The 19,054-nt window shown below is 46.3% G+C and overlaps 1 protein-coding gene across 3 annotated transcripts in view; it reads right to left on the bottom strand.

Moving 5' to 3' along the window:
• Positions 1 to 19,054, bottom strand: part of LOC129331899 (cytochrome P450 2J2-like) — an 85,021-nt gene that overhangs the window by 44,675 nt on the left and 21,292 nt on the right. For all 3 annotated transcript variants that reach the window (XR_008597297.1, XM_054982558.1, XM_054982559.1), the window contains 5 exons: positions 16,495 to 16,657; positions 11,302 to 11,451; positions 10,692 to 10,852; positions 3,869 to 4,045; positions 359 to 500 (listed from right to left, as the gene is read on the bottom strand). Coding sequence is in view for 2 of the 3 variants with exons in the window: in XM_054982558.1 (XP_054838533.1) it covers positions 359 to 500; positions 3,869 to 4,045; positions 10,692 to 10,852; positions 11,302 to 11,451; positions 16,495 to 16,657 (793 nt within the window). In the remaining variant the exon portion in view is untranslated. The remainder of the gene's footprint in view (positions 1 to 358; positions 501 to 3,868; positions 4,046 to 10,691; positions 10,853 to 11,301; positions 11,452 to 16,494; positions 16,658 to 19,054) is intronic.

The following is a 19,054-nucleotide window of genomic DNA, read 5'->3' as shown; positions in this document are numbered from 1 at the left end:
TGCTGTATATAAAAAAAATCATCCAGAATACTACCGAGCCAGTTAGGGAGCAAATAACCCATGCATAAAATGTCCCAGAGACCCCGGGTTTACAAAAGCTCTATTAACTATACATGCATTCTAGAAAGCACTGATATTTGGGAACAATCTATAAGCAGGTGGAATACTAGTAAAAGAACAGAAAAGGCAGTTGCTGGCTAAACTTTATGTACAAAAGCTACCCATAATGATTGGGTATATGACTGGGATTTTCATGGTCAGATATTTGACACCTCCTACTTGTCCCCTGATATGGAGCCATAGGCTTAAAAAGAAAAGTGAAAATAAGGGCACTTCCTGCTTCACAAGTCTTTCTCACCTTGGATATCAGGATGATTCACCATGAGGAGCAGAGCCCATTGTAGTGTGGTGGATGTTGTGTCAGATCCTGCCATGAGGAGTTCCAAAATGCACTGAGCCAGGTTTTCTTCATTGTATGTCGAGTTGGGATCTTTCACACTCTGTTATTTTCAATGCATAATGAGAAAGTGAGTTCAATATAAACTCTTAGCATTTTGCTGTTATTACCAGTGTATGCCACCACCAACCAGAAACTGGATTAGAAATGGAGAAAGCTGTTGTAGGAGAAATACAACAATCTGAATAGTAACAAAGCATTTACATGAAAGACTACAAAAGCTAGATTTAGAGTGGGGTCCTTTCTTGGATTTTTTAAAAATATTGGTAGTAAAGATAGTGGGATTAGGAAACCCATCAAAATAGTTCCTTTCACTGAGTTCAACAGAAAGCACATTTACTTATATAACTGTGCTTATATAATGCTCTTCTAAATAGATTACTGTGCCAGTCGGAGTGGGTCTAATGTACTGCATACAACTGAATGAAATTCTCATGGATTGCCTGGCTTATTCAAAGGATCCTCCTTCACAAATTTTGAAAAAAAAAAACATCCATGATCTAAAGTTATTTAAATTTTCTGTTTGCAGGTGAAGAGTAGCAAAGTATGAAAAAGTGTGTGAGTGAGCTTTCTTCTCCTAGAATGGACTCCATTCTCAGGCTCTATGCCATCAACTTATGTGCACGACCCCACAGATTTTCTAAGAAAAATACAATCTATTACACATGGTTGTTGTGGATTTTCCGGGCTGTATCGTGGTCTTGGCATTGTAGTTCCTGATGCTTTGCCAGCAGCTGTGACTGGCATCTTCAGAGGTGTAGCACCGAAAGACAGAGATCTCTCAGTGTCAAACTGAGAGCCATAGTTTGACGCTGAGAGATCTCGGTCTGTCCAGATGGTACCTAACACCGAAGAAAATTGCGCTGGGGAACGCTAAAATGTCAGATAAGTGCTGGAAATGCAAAAAGCACGAAGGATCATTATACCATATGTGGTGGACTTGTGAAGTAGCAAAGCAGTACTGGGGAGATATAATAGAAGTAATTAATGAGGTGTTACAAACCCAAATAAATAAGAACCCAGAACTGCTGCTACTAAATTTGGGAATGGAGAATGTTCCAGTGCAAAATAGAACATTGTTATTTTATATGACAGCTGCAGGCAGATTACTGTATGCGCAGAAATGGAAAGTGCAAGAAGTACCTACTGTAGAGGACTGGATTTACAAATTGCTGTACATGGCAGAGATAGATAAAATGACAAGAAAACTTAAAAGACCTAGATCCGGGACAGTATTTGGCGGACTGGGCGAAACTGAAACAATTTTTGGAAAAAAAATGGGATGTGAAAGGAGAACTGTGGCAGTTTGAGAACTTTTGAAATAAGACATTTTAAACAGAAGAGAGAAGTGACTTTACCATTAAGAATTTATATCTATTTTAATCTAAGCTTGGATTATAATACAGCAGAAGAGGGATGAAATTTAGAACTGATTTTTTAAAGAATAAGATAGGGAGGTTATGATAAGTAATACCTTTATCAGAGTATATGAATAAGGGAATAGTTAAACAAATATACTAATGGGGCATACTATATATACTATTATGTTGGTAGATTAGATTGTATATTATATAATGAATGTGCAGTATGGTGCTTTGTGCGGTGCCACATTGGTGGCAGGGTACACAGTAGGGGTGTTAATACATATTATAATGACAATAGTATATTTGATATAATATATGTTTAAAAGAAATAGAATATGTTTAAACTAAGACTTTTGTTATATATTATATTATATTATATCATACTGGTCTATATTGAGGGGTATAAGATTTATACTATATTGATAGTATAATTGATAGATGTATATTATACTGATAGAATATTTGATAGTGTAATTGATAGAAGCATGCTATATTGATAGGATATTTGATATATATGATAGAATACCTGGGAAAAAATTAGAATGTGCTTAGACTAAGGGAATTATCAAGTAATAAGAGGGGGTAATGGTTGGAAAGCTGTTGGAAGTCGATAGAGAGGGGGGAGGAAAAGGGTGGGGGATAGGGTTAATTAGATATTGAGGGAATGTATGTATTGAATTTGAAAAGTATACTCACCAATAAAAAATTTCTAAAGAAAAAAAAGAGATATCTCGGTATGTCGGTGCTACACCTCTGAAGATGCCAGCCACAGCTGCTGGCAAAATGTCAGGAACTACAATGCCAAGACCACAGTGATACAGCCCGGAAAACCCACAAAAACCATCATTCTCCGGCCATGAAAGCCTTTGACAATAAATCTATTACACATCTTCCAGATAACCCTATTTTGGCCACCACGAATGTTGAATTTCTATACTCCAACACCCCCACCCAAACTGGCCTACAAGCCCTTAGGAATACAATCTCTGACAACACCACAGCTGACCTTGTTACCAAGCTTCCAGTTGTTCTCACCTGCAACTACATCAGATTCAGTAATGATTTATTCCAGCGGATCAATAACACAGCCATTGAACATGAATTTAGATATAAATGTAGCTGCTTTGGCTCAGAGCTTACTTCAACAGATGCACGGAGTATACTGGAATAAATTTTGTTAGTGTTTAAAGTGCTACTGGACCTTCTCCCATCCCATTTTTCCATTGTGTTTCTTGCCACCTCTCAAGTGAAACTATAGTCTCTTCCCTTATTTCTGCACGGTAGGTCAATTTCTTTGTTACAGTGATATCCTAAACATGATCAGGTCTGCCAACAGAATTAAAAAATGTATAAAAATGCAAAATCTGGATTCACAAATGTTCACACTGAGAAGCCCAATGGCTGACCAAATCTGGATGCTGACAACTGGGTAGACTTTCCTAAAAGAAAGAAAGTTTGAATGTATATGGCATGCATCTGTAGAGAATGCCAAGAAAAAATGTTATAGGAAAATATGCCCTGAAGTGAGAGAGGATTCTGGGAGTCTGAAAGCAAGGACAAGCTTTTGCAATAAGGTGTGAAAAAGTGCATTTCAATACAGTAACGGTAGACTGCCCCATCTGGCCCCAGCCCTTATGTTTTTTGTTTATAGAGCACTGGTATTCACTCCATGGCTTGTAGAAAGTCACATTTGCAATTTACATTAACTAAATTCCATTAGGCATGCACCTTAAGGAGTCTTGCAGTTTACTCTCTCTTTTGACAGTGGTTCTTTCAAGGTGGGAGCCATTTACCAGCCGCAAGCTGCACCAGGCATGGACCTTACCCGCTTTACTGAAACATGGGGCAGGAGCCACATTGGGGAACAATATTCAGAAGAGCCTCAAGTGGCATGTTAAACAGCCAGAAGTGGCTCGTGAGCCACTGAGTGAGTATCACAGTTGTAGAGAAAATAGGTAAGAAGGTTTTAAAGACTAGAGATTGAATTTATGTCAGATTTTTCCTTGTGTTGAGTTGAGCTAATTGTAGGTACAAAGGGTGTACTTACTTTCTCCATCTGAAGTAGATAGAAATCAATGTAATCCTGTGGGTCGTGCAGGGCCTGATGCTCTCTGTGCTTTTCTATCACCTTCTTTGCAAATGAAAGCACAGCTTCTCTGTATAAGAATGACTTCTTGTGAGGACCTGGCAGAAGGTCCATGAGCCGTGGGAAAAGTTCATACAGCTGCAAGAGAAAGAAGCAAAAAGAAAGAAGAAAGAAAAGAAAGAAAAGAGAAAAGGAAAGGAAAAATAGGGGAAAGGTGAAAGCAAAATCTACTAACAGAATAACAAATACCAGTCTAGTGTTCTCATAATGGATAACTCCAGGAATATTGATGCAGAGGAGTTAGCCGTGTTAGTCTGTAGTAGCAAAATCAAAAAGAGTCCAGTAGCACCTTTAAGACTAACCAACTTTATTGTAGCATAAGCTTTTGAGAAGCACAGTTCTCTTCATCAGATGCATGCATATTAGGTATATTAACACTCTCAGGGCCAAGCTACAAGTGACGAATGACACTTGAACAGCAAGTGTATTCCTCCCTGTTCACTTGCCCTCCACTTGCGCTCCACTCGATCCACTTGCCGTTCAAGTGTCATTCGTCACTTGTAGCTTGGTCCTCCGTGAATCAAAGATGGAATTCATGGCCATGCTAGGGAATGGTGGAAGGGAATGGTGGAAGGCATATCAACATTCTCTCTTGCTTTTCAATCAAAAAAAGATTTGGAAAGATGGAAGGATCTGTAGATACCATTGTTGGGAAGAATTGCAGCGACAAAAATGAATGTCCTTCCAAGAATTCTATTTTTGTTTCAAAACATACCAATAGTGGTACCTGAACAATTCTTTAAAGAGCTTAACTAGGCTGTGCAATCCTTTATTTGGCAGAACAAAAGACCATGAATTAAACTGAAAGCGTTGCAAGATGCAAAGGAAAAAGCTGGTTTTGCTCTACCAGATTGGCTTCTATATTATAAGGCTTGTGCAGTGACTTGGTTGAGAAACTGGATTACTTTGAGGGGGGGAAGGCTTTTAAATTTGGAAGGACATGATCTACTGATAGGCTGGCATGCATTTCTCTGGTATAAAAATGGGAATATCATAAATATTTTAAAAACCATTGGATAAGGAAGGCACTAGTTTCGGTCTGGGAAAGAGTAATATATACTTTCTATGAGAAAATTCCTCTATGGGTGTCCCCAATAGAAGCATTTACACAACCCACCTTGAAAAAGGAGGGGAAGGCTCCTACTTATAAGGAATTATTGAAACTCGGTGGTTTGTTAAAAAACTCAGAAGAAAGGGCAGATCTAGATATTGAGCTGGGATGGTGGGGTCAGGCACAACTGGAATCCAGATATAAAAAAGATAAAGTAATGGGTTTCTATGAAAAAGATGAGAATATTGACATAATGTGTAGTACTAATGTTAAAATGATAAAGAAAATATATGATGTACTTCTAAACATAAAACTACAGGGGGAAGAAGTTAAAGATACCATGATAAAATGGGCAGAGAATGTGGGGCATACAATTGAGTTAGAGCAATGGTCGCAAATGTGGAAAGGCAACTTAAGAATGACAAAATCGGCTTCTCTGAAAGAAAATGTATACAAAAGGTTTTACAGGTGGCACTTAACTCCCATTAGGATAGCTATAATGTCTTCAAATACGTCAAATAAATGTTGGAAATGTGAAAGTATGCTGGGTTCTTATTTCCATATGTGGTGGACATGTAAAAAAGCAGCAGAGTTCTGGAAGATGGTCTACAGAATGATTCAACAGACACTTTAGATTTGCTTACCCTTGAAACCAGAACTCTTCTTACTAAACCACATATTGGTTCCAGTTAATAAAAACCAAAAACACCTGATTTTGAACATAATTACAACAGCTAAGATTTTATACGCGGGACTCTGGAAAATGGCAGCTACTCCAACACAAGGAAATCTGATTGAAAAAATACTTGAGACAGCTGAAATGGACAAACTTTCGAGTTTATTGAAAGTCACTGTGACACTGAGAGATCTCTGTCTTTTGGTGCTACACCTCTGAAGATGCCAGCCACAGCTGCTGGCGAAACGTCAGGAAATACAATGCCAAGACCACGGCAATACAGCCCGGAAAACCCACAACAACCATCGTTCTCCGGCCGTGAAAGCCTTCGACAATTTATTGAAAGATGTTGATATTATAACACATAATGACATTTGGGAGCCATTGTACACCTGGATACAGAAGAAGATTGAAGAAACCTAGCCTATAGTCAAGATGAAGACCTTTATGGACAATAACTAAAAATAAATTGAAAAATAGAAAATAATAGCTGAGCTGCAGAACATAAAGAGATATCTGTAATTAGAATTAGGAGTTTGAAACATATTAGACTGACAGCCCAATCCTAAGAAGGGCACGGAAAGTGAACAGGAACCGAACTAAGGCTTGCGAGGGCGCATCTAGCCCGTACGCCCGCGTAAGTGGCCTTCCGCCCGCGCTGGGACGCGGCGCTGGCCCGCCGGCGGGCCAGCACCGGTGCAAGCCACAGGCGCCCGGGCGGCGGCGCAGAAGTGGCGTAGAGCCCTACGCCGACGCAGGGGGGGGCGGGGAGCAAGGCGGGGTCAGAGTTAGTCCGCTCCCTAAGCTCCTCCAGAAGCGGGAACGCCCACAGCGGCGCAAAAAAGCTACGCCACGGAAAAAGAAGGCGTAGCCCATAGGCGTCCATGGAACGGCGAAAAATCAGCCCCCTCTCTGAGCGCCTCGCCCCGCCCCTATGGCCCGAAGGAGCATAGGATGAGAACTATCCCGGGGACCAATCAGCGTGCGCGCCCGGCGTGGACGAGCCCCCCTCTCTGCACCCAATCACCTGCGACCGCGCCCTACAAAACATCCGGCCAGCGCCGCCCAAACCCCCAGGTAAGTGAGCACTCGGCCGGAGGCTCTGCCCGTCTGCTGAGTGGCATTGCCCCTTTGAAAACCGAAACGGGCTGAGGGCATTCACATTGGCAGGCGCAGAATGCACTCCGGGGACTTTGCGAAAAACTGGGGGAACTTCGCATAAAGGGGAAGAGGTGCAAATGTCTGCCTAACTCTCTTTCTACCGTGATAGAAAGAATGACTCCACAGCTAACTGATGCATGCTAGTTGCTTCTAACTAAGCACAAACAAACTAACCCTTCCGTGGCAGAAGGGAATGACACTTTGCAAATTAACCGCATGCTCTCCCGTTTCCTTGCAGGTGCCCTGACTCTGGCGCTCCCACCTGGTGATGACCGACGGAGCGCTGACAGGTAAGGAGGAGGTGGGGGGGCATTCCGCAGATTAGTGCAAACCGCCCATTCACCTGAACCCACCCGCTCACTTGCCGCTTTGGGTGAGGCCCAGCAGGGGTGGGGGGCAACCATGGCCGCCCCTGGCTGCCTCAGAGGCAGGCGCCTCGAAAACCACATGTGGCCAGGTGTTTGTTGTGACCAGCTCATTCTCTCCCTTAGAGGTAAAGGCGTGCCAAGGCCGAGTGCATCCTCACCAGACCGTCATGCATCAGCTGCTGCCCTCGACCATGTGCAACCCCCCCCCGATGGCGGAGTGTGGGGCTTGCCTTGCCAGTGGAATGAGGCAAAGCCCACACGTGTCTTTTTCCCCCACAGGCACGTCCAGGGCATGGCTGCTCCCCCGCGCCCCGCCCTCCCCAAACATCTCTGACGGACGGTTGGCTGCAGCCCAGGAAGCACCGTCGCGCCGCGGCCTGCATCCCAGCCCCGCCCCTCCGAGCGGGAAGGAGGGCTGTGTGGAATGCTCCGGCTCCCTCGCCAGCCTAAACGCAAGCCCGCTCTTTCCAGTGCAATAAAACGAGATGTACAACAACTGTTTTCTGTGTCTGCGAGTCTGACTTCGTCCTCCGCCCCTCCCCCAACACTCCCGTCACATCTCCCCACCTGCACATTGCCACAAATGTATCCGACACACCCCGTCTTGCCTCCCCGCCCCCTCCCTCCCTCCTCCCCCCCTCCTCCTCTGTATTTGACCAGTGTCTGTACCACCCATCTGCCGAAGAGAACTTGATTCTCAGAAGCCTGTGCCACAATAAAATTGGATAGTTGTAAAGGTGCTACGGGACCCTTTTTGAATTCGCTACCACAGGCTAACACGGCTAACCCCCCTGTATCTATGGCCAGGTAGAGGGTTGGGGCGGGGCATGTGAGCGGGGATCCCCGGTGGGGAGAGTAGCTGGCACACGATAAGCCAGGGAGAGGGTGGTGCGAGCTGCAGCTGCAAGGGGGCGGGAGATGGCAGGGCAAACGGTCCGCTCGCTGGAACCCTAGCCCCCACCAATGGAGAATCCAGGGTGGTGGCAGGTGGATGCCATATCCCGGGCAGGAGGTCTCGCGCGCCTGGGGAGGGTCGCCCCCATCGCAGCCGCAGCCCCAGCAACACAGTCCCATGAGCGGCCGCCTCCCAGAGTGGGTCCAGCCCCTCGGGCGTCTGCAGCAGCCCCATTGGTCATTCCAACACCTTCCACCCCAGGGCGTCCTGCCTCGCATCCAATCCCGTGGAGCAGTTGCCAGCCTCCCACGCCAACAGGCCATGGTTGTTGGGAGGGGTGGGGTGTGCCTCTCAAGTCCGTGCCGAAGCCCTGCTCGGGCGGCTCGTCGCCATCCTCGACCCTCCGGCCCCACCCGCTGCAGCAGCTCCACCCGCCCCAGAGGCACCCCTCCCTCGGGCCCAGTTGCGTGCGAGAGGCCGGGCCCGTGGACGGCCAAGGGGGTCCGGCCGCCGGCCTCGCCGGTGACCGCCGCTGCCGCCTTGGGGGTGGGGTGGGGTGTTTTGCTGCACAGACGGCTCTCCTACACGCCTCCCCTTCCTCACGTCTGCTGGGGGAGGTGGGATGATATAATAATAAAGGCTGATTTCTGTGCAATGGGTGTCTGTGTTCTTTGCCTTGGGATGGGGATGAGGGGGCAGGCCCGCTGTGTCTGCCTCTTGGTGGCGGCCTCAGGCCAGCCCTCCCCTTCGGCGCCACTTGGGGGCTGTCCCCTGCTGCCAGAGACTGGCTGCTGCCCTGGATTCCTCATGGCAGGGCGCCTGCCAGTCCCATGCCAACCTCTCTGGACGCGGCCGCCAGGGACTTGGTGCTACATTGGGCAAACGGGGGAAAGGCTTCTCAGACTACGCCCACCCCTCTCCTTCCCGACTGCGAGCCCCGCCCGACACACGAGCCGAGGCAGTCTGCCAGCATGGGCGCGGTTTGCCTGCTGCTCTGGGGCCTGGCCGGGATCGCGTGCTGCCCATAGGCTGCGCCTTTCCTGGCCCCTCCCCCTGACGCTTGTCAGGAACAGCGCCCTTTGGCTGCGCCTGGCGGCGGCCGTGGATCAGACCCGCCCACAACACTTTCTGGTTCTCCAAAATTGCATCTCTGCGCCGCTGCGGGCGCCGCTGAGGCCACACTTTGCTGGCACAGGATCCGGCCCGGCGGCGCCGCCACACCACCAGTGCAGCCGCGTCGGCGTTGGGGCCGGCCATAGGATTGCGCTGTAAATGGTGCAATGTGTTAAATTTACAAATATATGATTTTTTTCTCCCCTCTCCCTTCTATTCTGTTTCCCTCATCTGTTATATAAAAATAAATAAATAAATAAATAAAAAGTTTCTAAACATTCTCTCTTGCTTTCCAAAAAAAAATCTAAGAATTGAAACAGTTGTATTGACACTGTATCAGAAATGTCAAGAAAGAAAATCAGTCTTGATGCACATAGTTATAACATTTAAGTTATACATGTTAAAGTACAAGTTCCGCTAATATGAACTATATTAATTCACTATTGCTTGATTTACTCTTTTTAAGCAGTCTCCTGAAATCCTTGAAAACACTGCCTGCAATCCTGCATCTCTATGTTCCATATATGTTCCTGCCTCACAGTCCCCCCGCCTGCCAGCTGAAGCGTGGGAACCCCCTCTACCACTTATTTCACCCAATGGGCGGGGGAGGAGGGAACCTGCTCATTCTCCTCCCATTGGGTGAAATAAGCGGTGGGTCAGGAAGTTCCGATGTGTTCCAAATCTTCACGGAGCATATCGAAGTGGGGCAAGAAGCAATTTCCGAAGCAGCTTGCCACTTCAGAAATCACTTTTTTCCAAATCTTTTTCCCACTTCTGAAATTCTGAAGCATGAAAACTGAAACTTTCTGGTGGTGTACACCCCTACTCATATCTAATTTGCTTTTCATGCTTCTTGGGCCATGAGAAATCTGTTTCACTCCAGAGAATTCTAGAATTTGGATCGTTTAAAAGAACCAAATAGTATTTGATCATTTGCATATTTCAAACTCACAAGAATGTCAAGAGCCACAAGCCACATAAGATAAACACTGGTCGTACAATGTGATTACTCAGAATTACACCTGTACAACAAAAATGTAATCTAAAAATACAAATCGGGATTCTCTTTAAAAAGAGAGTAAATATACATCAATATTCTCTTGAGATATTTTTTCTTGAAAAGAACCTGCAGAAAGCAACCAATTTCAGCCAAGGAGTATCACAGATGTTGACCAGAGGCTGATTAACCCTCTGCCTGTCTAGCTTTTTTTCAGCTCAGAGTCATCCCAGCTACTTCTCACCCTGGGAAAAAAAAACAGGGGAGCCCTTTCTCTTTTTCCCACAGATGGGAAGGAAATTTGGGAAGGAAATTTTGATTGGAAAAATGTGATTAAATGAAAGTGATCGAGGGATACTTATTGTTTCACAGCTTGTCATCTCCTGACAGCAGCCTCCAAAGATGGTTTCCTAGAGACTTCAGAGGCCCATGTGAATCAGCCGGAAAGGAAAAGACTACTCACCACATAAACAAAACTAGCTGAAAATGTTAACACAAATTGAATAGCTTCCAGCATTTGGAGGAAATCTTGATCTTCAACAGAAAACCGGAATCCAAAAACTGCTGCACAGATCACATTGGCGACTGAGTTTCTGATGAACAATGCAGGGTCAATTGGTTGCCCTGAAAATAAAATTATTTGCATTTATTTTGCCTGTCTAGTTAATATTGTTAATGTCTCTACAATCTGATAACCAGACCGGTACTTTTGTTAGTGCTTTGGTTTAATTCTCTCTCATTCTTGGTTTAATTGTCGCTCATCCTTGAAGCTTACTAGATGACCATAAACCAATCACTATCTTTTAAATTAACCAATTTTGTACAGATGGTTCTGAAGATAAATTGGGGAGAGAAAAATTTTGATCTGTCAATCTAACGTGATTGCTCTAGCCAAAGCCGCTGAAAAACAAGTCAAACGTCATTCAAAATCAATGGCTTCTTTTACAAACAAATTAAACTCATTAATCAAATAGTAAAGGATCATATGCACTCATCTATATTAGTCTTCATTATGGAAGTAGGATTTCTGAAGATTAGAGCCTATGCCGACATAATTTCTTAGCACTGCATACCTTTTGAATGTGCAAATGTCTCAGCTAGCTGAAGGGCCTCTTCTTCTATTTGTTGCTCCATGCCTTTCTTCCCCAGTCCCAGCTTTCGCAAAGTAACAACCCCAAACTTCCGCTGCTGCTTCCAGTTATGACCATTTGAATAAATAATACCTAAAGCCATTAAGAGTCAATAAGAAACTGTTACAGAAATTCTTGTGAGAAAAAACAGATTTCTAGCCTAGAACATGCAGACTTGAGCACATCTCTGTTCTACACTAAGCTACCAAATCTGGCTCTTTCACTTTTCTTCTCAGCTCTGTTCCAAGTAGTCGAAATACTTGATGTCTACTCTTTAGTTGTATGAATTCCCATGACTGCCTTATTCATATTTAACATTGATCTATGTGAATGCATAACTCGATAAGTACTGGGGAAACTTGCATGCAGAAATGGTGTACTGTGTGAACTGCCTCCTCCGCTTGAATATAATACAATGGACCATGGTGTAATGTATCCAACAATACAACAGAGCCACCCTGTGGTAGTAAACCATAACTACTCAAGTAACACCAATGTCTTTTAAATGTTAAAATGTGGTGTTAGCAACAGTTCAACAAATTAAATTGCAGTGTATTCAAAACGGTCCAATATAAACAATGCCACAAACAGAGGACAGTAAAATGGGCTTCTGGTATTAATCCTGTTTCTGGAATCCAATTCCTTCATCAGGTTAAGTAAAGCAAAATCTTCAGCAGAATATATTGTCGAAGGCAACACCTCTGAAGATGCCAGTCACAGCTGCTGGCGAAATATCAGGAACTACAATACAAAGACCACGGCTATACAGCCTGGAAAATCCACAACAACCATCGTTCTTCAGCCGTGAAAGCCTTCGACAATATATTCTGCTGAAGATTTTGCTTTACTTCACCTGATGAAGGAATTGGATTCCAGAAACAGGATTAATACCAGAAGCCCATTTTACTGTCCTCTGTTTGTGGCATTGCTTATATTGGACCGTTTTGAATACACTGTAATTTAATTTGTTGAACTGCTGCTAACACCACATTTTAACATTTAAAGGACATTGGTGTTACTTGAGTAGTTATGGTTTACTACCACAGGGTGGCTCTGTTGTATTGTTGGATACATTACACTATACATTACACTGAGAGATCTCTGTTTTTTGGTGCTACACCTCTGAAGATGCCAGTCACAGCTGCTGGTGAAATGTCAGGAACTACAATGCAAAGACCACGGCAATACAGCCCGGAAAACCCACAACAACCTTCAGCAGAATACATTCACTTTCTCTCATGTATACGTCTTCAGTCATTAATTGTTGCAAAAATACAAAGGGCAATTCACGACTACATGTGTTAATACGAGATTGAAATTGATGGTTGTGGGTTTCCCGGGCTGTATTGCCGTGGTCTTGGCATTGTAGTTCCTGACGTTTCGCCAGCAGCTGTGGCTGGCATCTTCAGAGGTGTAGCACCAAAAGACAGAGATGTCTCAGTGTCACAGTGTGGAAAAGATGTTGGCAGGTCATTTTTATCTACGCAGGAGGGGTGGGGTTGAGCTGAGTCATCTTGTAAGAGTTTCCCAGGGTGTGGAATGCTAATGGCGATTAAAATTGTTCTCAGTTACATTGTAGCTTCACTTTGCCAAAATTGCCACACTCAATAAATCAGCAAAAGCTTTATCAATCTTTCCAATCTGAGTGTCATGTCTAGACATGGGCACGGACAGCATTACGAACGGAAAAAACCAAGGAACAGGCCGCTCGGCTGCTCACGAAAGGGCCGTTTGTGATGCGCCATTCCAGCCGAATAGGTGGTTGTTGCAAGCCTCGTTTGTTGCGCTCGGCCGCCGTTCAGGAAGCCAGACACTCAGGCACCTTCAATCAATTGCCTCAGCAACAAAAGGAGGGAGTGCCTGAACTCTGTCTGCACTCCCTCTGTCGCCCTGGACACCCCAATCAAAGCCCAACTTAGCTTGATGGGCAGGTCTTCCTTCCAAGTGTGGAGCTGCAAATTGGTTACAATCGGTAATGTGGGAGCAGACACCAGGGGGGAGGTAGGTAGGTGGGGGGGTGTTCCATGGCCATGGGAACTCCAATCTCATCCCTGCAAACTCTGATAGGCAGTTCTGACTGCCAACCACAGACCTCCTGCTTTTCTCCATGAGAACTCTGCTTATAAAAGGGCACTGCACTCCCAGTTCTGGCTTTCACTTTCAGCAAGCAGTAGAGTGGAACAGAGCTGTTGATAGCCTTTTGGGAGAGAGAGAGGGAGAGTGCACTGGAGCTCAGCTTTTTTCTGTGTGTGGTGGGTGGGATAGGGAGCTATCCCCTCTGGTTCCAGGGCTGCTGCCAGACCCCGGGGCCAAGCTCAGTGGGCACCTCTGGTGAGGGCTCACCCTGACTATTATTATTAACAATATCAATGCCTGATCTGGTGATCAGGCTTGTGGGTGTGCTGGGCTAGGGCTCTAGCCCCATCCTCTGGTTCCAGGGCTGCTGCCAGGCTCTGAGGCCAAGCTCTGTGGGCACCTTGGCTGAGGGCTCAAATTGATTATCAGTATCAATACCTGATCTGGTCAGGCTTGTGGGTGTGCTGGGCTAGGGCTCTAGCCCCATCCTCTGGTTCCAGGGCTGCTGCCAGGCCCTGGGGCCAAGCTCAGTGGGCAAATCAGCTGAGATCTTACATTATTATTAGCGCTTGATCTTGTAAGGTATCTGGGAGTGCTAGGCTAGGGCTCTAGCCCCTCCTTCTGGTTCCAGGGCTGCTGCGAGATCCTGGGGCCAAGCTCAATGGGCACCTTGGCTGAGGGCTCACCCTATTACTATTATTAGTATCAGTGCCTGATCTGGTCAGGCTTCTAAGTGTACTGGGCTAGGGCTCTAGCCTAAGCCTCTGGTCCCAGGGCTGCTGCCAGGCCCTGGGGCCAAGCACAGTGGGCACCTTGGTTGAGGGCTCACCCTGACTATTACTATTATTATTATCAGTGCCTGATCTGGTCAGGCTTCTGGGTGTGCTGGGCTAGGGCTCTATCCCCTGCCTCTGGTTCCAGGGCTGCTGCCAGGCTCTGGGGCCAAGCTCTGTGGGCACCTCTGCTGAGGGCTCACAGTGTTCTCTCCTTTTCTGTCCTCTTTAATTCTGCTTTGGTGGCACAATGAGTCTTCATGTTGTAGTGGCCACCACAGGTGGTTGTGGTGTGAAGTGCAAAGGCAGTCCTCCTGGTTTACTTGTGGAAAGCTGTGCTGGGTGTGGCTCGGGGGCAGCAAAGAGTACTCCCATTCCCCCAGATTCACCTGTAGGGGCTGTGGAGGAGGACAAAGAGGTCTTTCCGCTGGGGGGAGAGGAGGTGGGTGATGGATCCCTGGAGGAATGGTTTGTGTTTTATGAAACATCCCTCCTGTCCCCATTCCAAACTCTCGGTGGAGTCCCTGCCTGCAGTCCACCCCTCAATCCATTGTCCATGGCCAGCTCCACAGCACAGCCTGTAACCGATCGTCCTCCTTCCCCTGGGACAGTTGGTGGTCCACATTTCAATGCCTCTGTATGGAGGCACTTTTGGGCCCTTCCTAATGACCACTTTGTGGTGCTGTGCTGTGTCTGTGATGTCCTGGTGCACAGGGGCAAAACCCCAAAGCACCTGTCATCGACAGCCCTCACTAGGCACCTGAAGACGTACCACCCGAGCCTGTGGTCTCCATCCGCACCCAGTGAAACATCTGTTGGGGGGAGAAAGGGGGCGACCAGCTGTTCTGAGCGGAGATCAGTGGGAGGGTCACTGGAATCCACCCCAAGCAAGAATCCTTGCACTGAGGGTGACACTGGTGGGAGCGGAGCGCTCAGGCAGGCCATGCTCACAGAGGTTGTTCCCTCGAGGTCTGGGAGAGCACAGCTTAGAACGGTGAGGTTGAGGGTTCAGGAGGCGGGCCTTCTTGTCTTGGCAGAGACGATTGCCCTACATGGCTTGCCTCTATCCATCGTGGAGAGCATAGGCTTCTGCAGGCTACTAAAGCATCTTGCCCCTTGGTTCTCCATGCCATCATTGCGCACCCTCGCTCGCCGAGTCCAGCGGGTATCTCAAATGAGGGCTGGCACGTTGGGGTCAGGTTTAGGCAGGCTTACTCCCACTGCTAACAGGCTTTTGAGGCCTTGCTAGGCCTTTCTGGCACAGCCAGATCATCATGACACCTCCTTTCTGCGAAGGCAGGAAAGTAGGTGATGCTGGCGGCAGCCTCCTTTGGTCACTTGTGCAACAGCTCAGGAACTGCTGCACATGTATTTGAGCCACACGGTGCCCCGATCCATTGCAACCACTGTGCCCTCTGAGCAGTGGGGAATGGGTCTCTCGACTTCTTTCCTTTCTGCAAAGGCAGGAAAGGCTCTCAGTAGTGAGTAGTGCCTGCTCAGGTTAGGTGTCTGAGTGGTGGGTAACCGCACCAGCCCCACTCAGTTCTCGGGCCTGTTTCCACTCTAACTGTTCCTAGTGACCTTTCCTGTTCTTTCTCTCCCATCCTTTCTGCGAAGGCAGGAAGGTGGTTCATGTCTGCACATTTCATCATCACTCACATGGTCCCCATTTCTCCTTCTACAAACCCTTTGGAGACCTCTGCTGTCCAGTCCATCCCATGCTTTCCTGAAGGCAGGAAGATGGTTGGTGTCTGGCAATGATGCCCAAACTGTTATAAGTAGTGCCCGTACTACCTGCACAGGTGAGGTGTCTCGGAGCGGTATGGAACTGCTCTGGCCCCCCTCATTTCTTGGGGCTGCTGGTCCCTCTTTCTATCTCTCCCTCTGTGGAACCACTCCAACCCTTTCAAACAACCTCTCCTGTCCTGCCCATCCCCTTCTTTCAGCGAAGACATGGATTTGCTCTATGGGGGGAATTCTCTGGAATGGCCTACCAGAGTGAGTGCAAATGATATCTTCCCTGTCTGCGTTTAGGAAGGCATGCTCGACACTTCTTTTTCAGAGGGCATTTGATGGTGAGTAAACTGTTTTGGTATATTTGGCCTCATTTTTGAACTGCGCATTTTTATTTGGTGCATGTTTTGCTGTTGCATGTTATTTGTTTGAATGTCCTTGCAGTTTGTAATTGCATTATTAAATACCAAGAATCTGAGGGAAGAAGACAGGGTATCAATCAAATAAACAAGTGATTTCTCTGTAAGAGAAATAAGATCTTCACACAACTCACCCTTCCCATTTGTGAAAGCTTTAATGTAAGGGGTCTCACATCTCTCAGCAAAGTGTTCTGCATGATTTATAAGTCCTTCTTTCACAGCTTGGAATCCAGAAAGTACAACTACAGGTTTAGACCCTATCCATAGAGTGTATATATTTCCATAAATCTTTGCCAACTGCCATTAACAAGAAAAGAGACAAGAACAAACGTTATTCCTACAAACAAACTGATTTCAACGCATACTCTTTCCTCTTTCTGTGATGCACAGGTGTAGCTCTCTAAACACACTCGCCTTCCCAGTTTTCCTTGAGCGCACAACTTGGGTTTTTTGCCTTTGCTCCTTTCTTTGGCTGCTTCCACACACGTTGGATAATGCACTTTCAATGCTCTTTAGTGATCATTTGGAACTAGGTTTTCATGTGTGAAACAAAAAATCCACTTCCAAAGGATTTCTAAAGTGTATTGAAAGTACATTATTTAATGTGTGTGGAAACGGCCTTTCTCCTGGGGACAAGCTAACAAGTAAGCTTCCCTTTACAGGCTCTACTTGCTTCTTCTCTTCTGGTGCACTTCAGGACTTGAACAGCTCAGCCAATCTCTGTCAGAGGCCCTTCTGTAGCAGGCAGGAGAAAGAGCCAGCGGAAGAGGTTCAGTGTTATATAACAGCCCTTACAGAAGGTAAGGCAGGACTCTGGGGCTTTTCTCAGTGAGGCAGTAACTTACTTATTAACTTTACTTATTTATAAAATTTATCTGCCTTTCTTCCTTGCAGGAACTCAAAGTGTCTTACAGAGGGTTGCCAGGTCCCCCTACTCTCATGGTGAGGGCAGGGGTAGCACTTACCATGTCTTTGCTCATCACACAGGCATGCGACTATGCATGCACTTTGCAGCTGACCCAAATCAGCCAGCTGCGAAGAGCGGGAATGCTCTGAAGGCACTGTGATGACATCACTCCCAGGAAGTGACATCATCATGTTATTGCTCCACTCCAGGAGAGTGCCTGGAAGGCCCATTCCCATGCCTTTCCCCTCCGCTGGCCAGGTAAGTGGTGGTGTGGGATGGAGGGTGGAAGCTGGGGATTCCCTGCCCCCACTGGGTGACCTGGGATCACTAGTCTTACAACATAAATAAAATAACGTTCATAAACTGGATCAAACAAAAATCACAGTTTACACTGCCAGTAAACATAGAATGAAAGTTAATTAAAAGCAGTCCTAAATAAAAATGTCTTCACCTGCTTCCTAAAGATCAACAGTGAGCAGGCGAGGTGCACCTTCCAGGAAAGGTGCAGTTCCATAATCATGTGGCTACCTCTGAAAAGGCCCTCCCTCATGTACCCACCAGGTGAGGTTGTTTAACTGATGAGACAGTCAGGAGAACCTCTTCCTGTGATCTTGGTCTGCAGTAGAACAGCAAGATTCAAGTCTGGTAGCACCTTAAAGATCAACACAATTTCCAGGGTACAAGCTTTCGAGAATCAAATCTCCCTTTGTCAGAAATTAAGTTTTGACTATCTGGATCAACGGGGCTACCAATCTGGAACTGTGGAAAAGAGCAAGAGTCCAGTAGCACCTATAAGACTAACAAAATTAGTGGTAGGGTATGAGCTTTTGTGAGCCACAGCTCACTTCTTCAGAAGTTGTACTTCTTCTTCAGGTGTCTGAAGAAATGAGCAGTGGCTCATGAAACTATCTTTGCTGCACAATGATATGGGATATATAAATTCTGAAATAGAGTCAAGGCAAGCCAATGATGATTTTCTTCAGCAGGCCTGGAGCCTTCTTTCTTCCCTGCTAAGCATCTGCCCGTGGCTTCTCCTGGAAAGCTCAGTTAGCAGAGTCCTGAGTAGACATGGGCACGAACAGCAATGCGAACAGAAAAAACCTACGGACAGCCCGTTCGTCTGTTCGCGAACAGGCCGCTCGTGAGTCCCCATTCCAAATATACAGGTGGTCGTCACAAGCCTCGTTCATTGCGTTCGGCCGCTGTTCGGGAAGCCAGACACTAAGGCACCTTCAATCAATTCTCCTGGCAATGGCAAGGACTGAACTCTCCTTCTGGCTTTCCTTTTGTCTTTAACCCTTCAGCTTCCAGCAGACAGTCCAGTTTTTGCCACTTGGAAGAGAAATAGACAGCAAAGGGGGGACCCATGGATCATACCTTTCCCAGGCTGCAATCTCTCTGAAACTTGGGGGGGGGGGTCTAAAGAGGACAGTGAGGACTATGTCCCCTGCAAATTTGGTGGGTATTGGACATTGGGAAAGTCAGTTTTTTAACCCCTCAAAGTAGCTTCCAACAGGCAGTACAGTTTTTGCCACAGTGAAGAGAAAATGACAGCAAAGGGGGTGGCACTGGCTCTCCTGTGCTGCGCTGGCTCTGCCCGCTGTCAGAGGGCTGGAGAAGCATAATTAGCCCTTTTCATTACCCTTTTTATAAAATGTAATGTAAATGGTGTAACTAGAAACAGACATAAATCTTGCTAATGAACATGTTTGTGCTCTAAATAAAATGATTGGGCCCAAAGCGATAATAAAGATATGCAAACAGCTGCTCTTAGAATACATGTTGAT

This window comes from Eublepharis macularius, chromosome 6, assembly GCF_028583425.1.
Source record: "Eublepharis macularius isolate TG4126 chromosome 6, MPM_Emac_v1.0, whole genome shotgun sequence".
Classification (NCBI taxonomy): Eukaryota; Metazoa; Chordata; class Lepidosauria; order Squamata; family Eublepharidae; genus Eublepharis; species Eublepharis macularius.
This window is presented reverse-complemented; position numbering and strand designations above follow the sequence as displayed.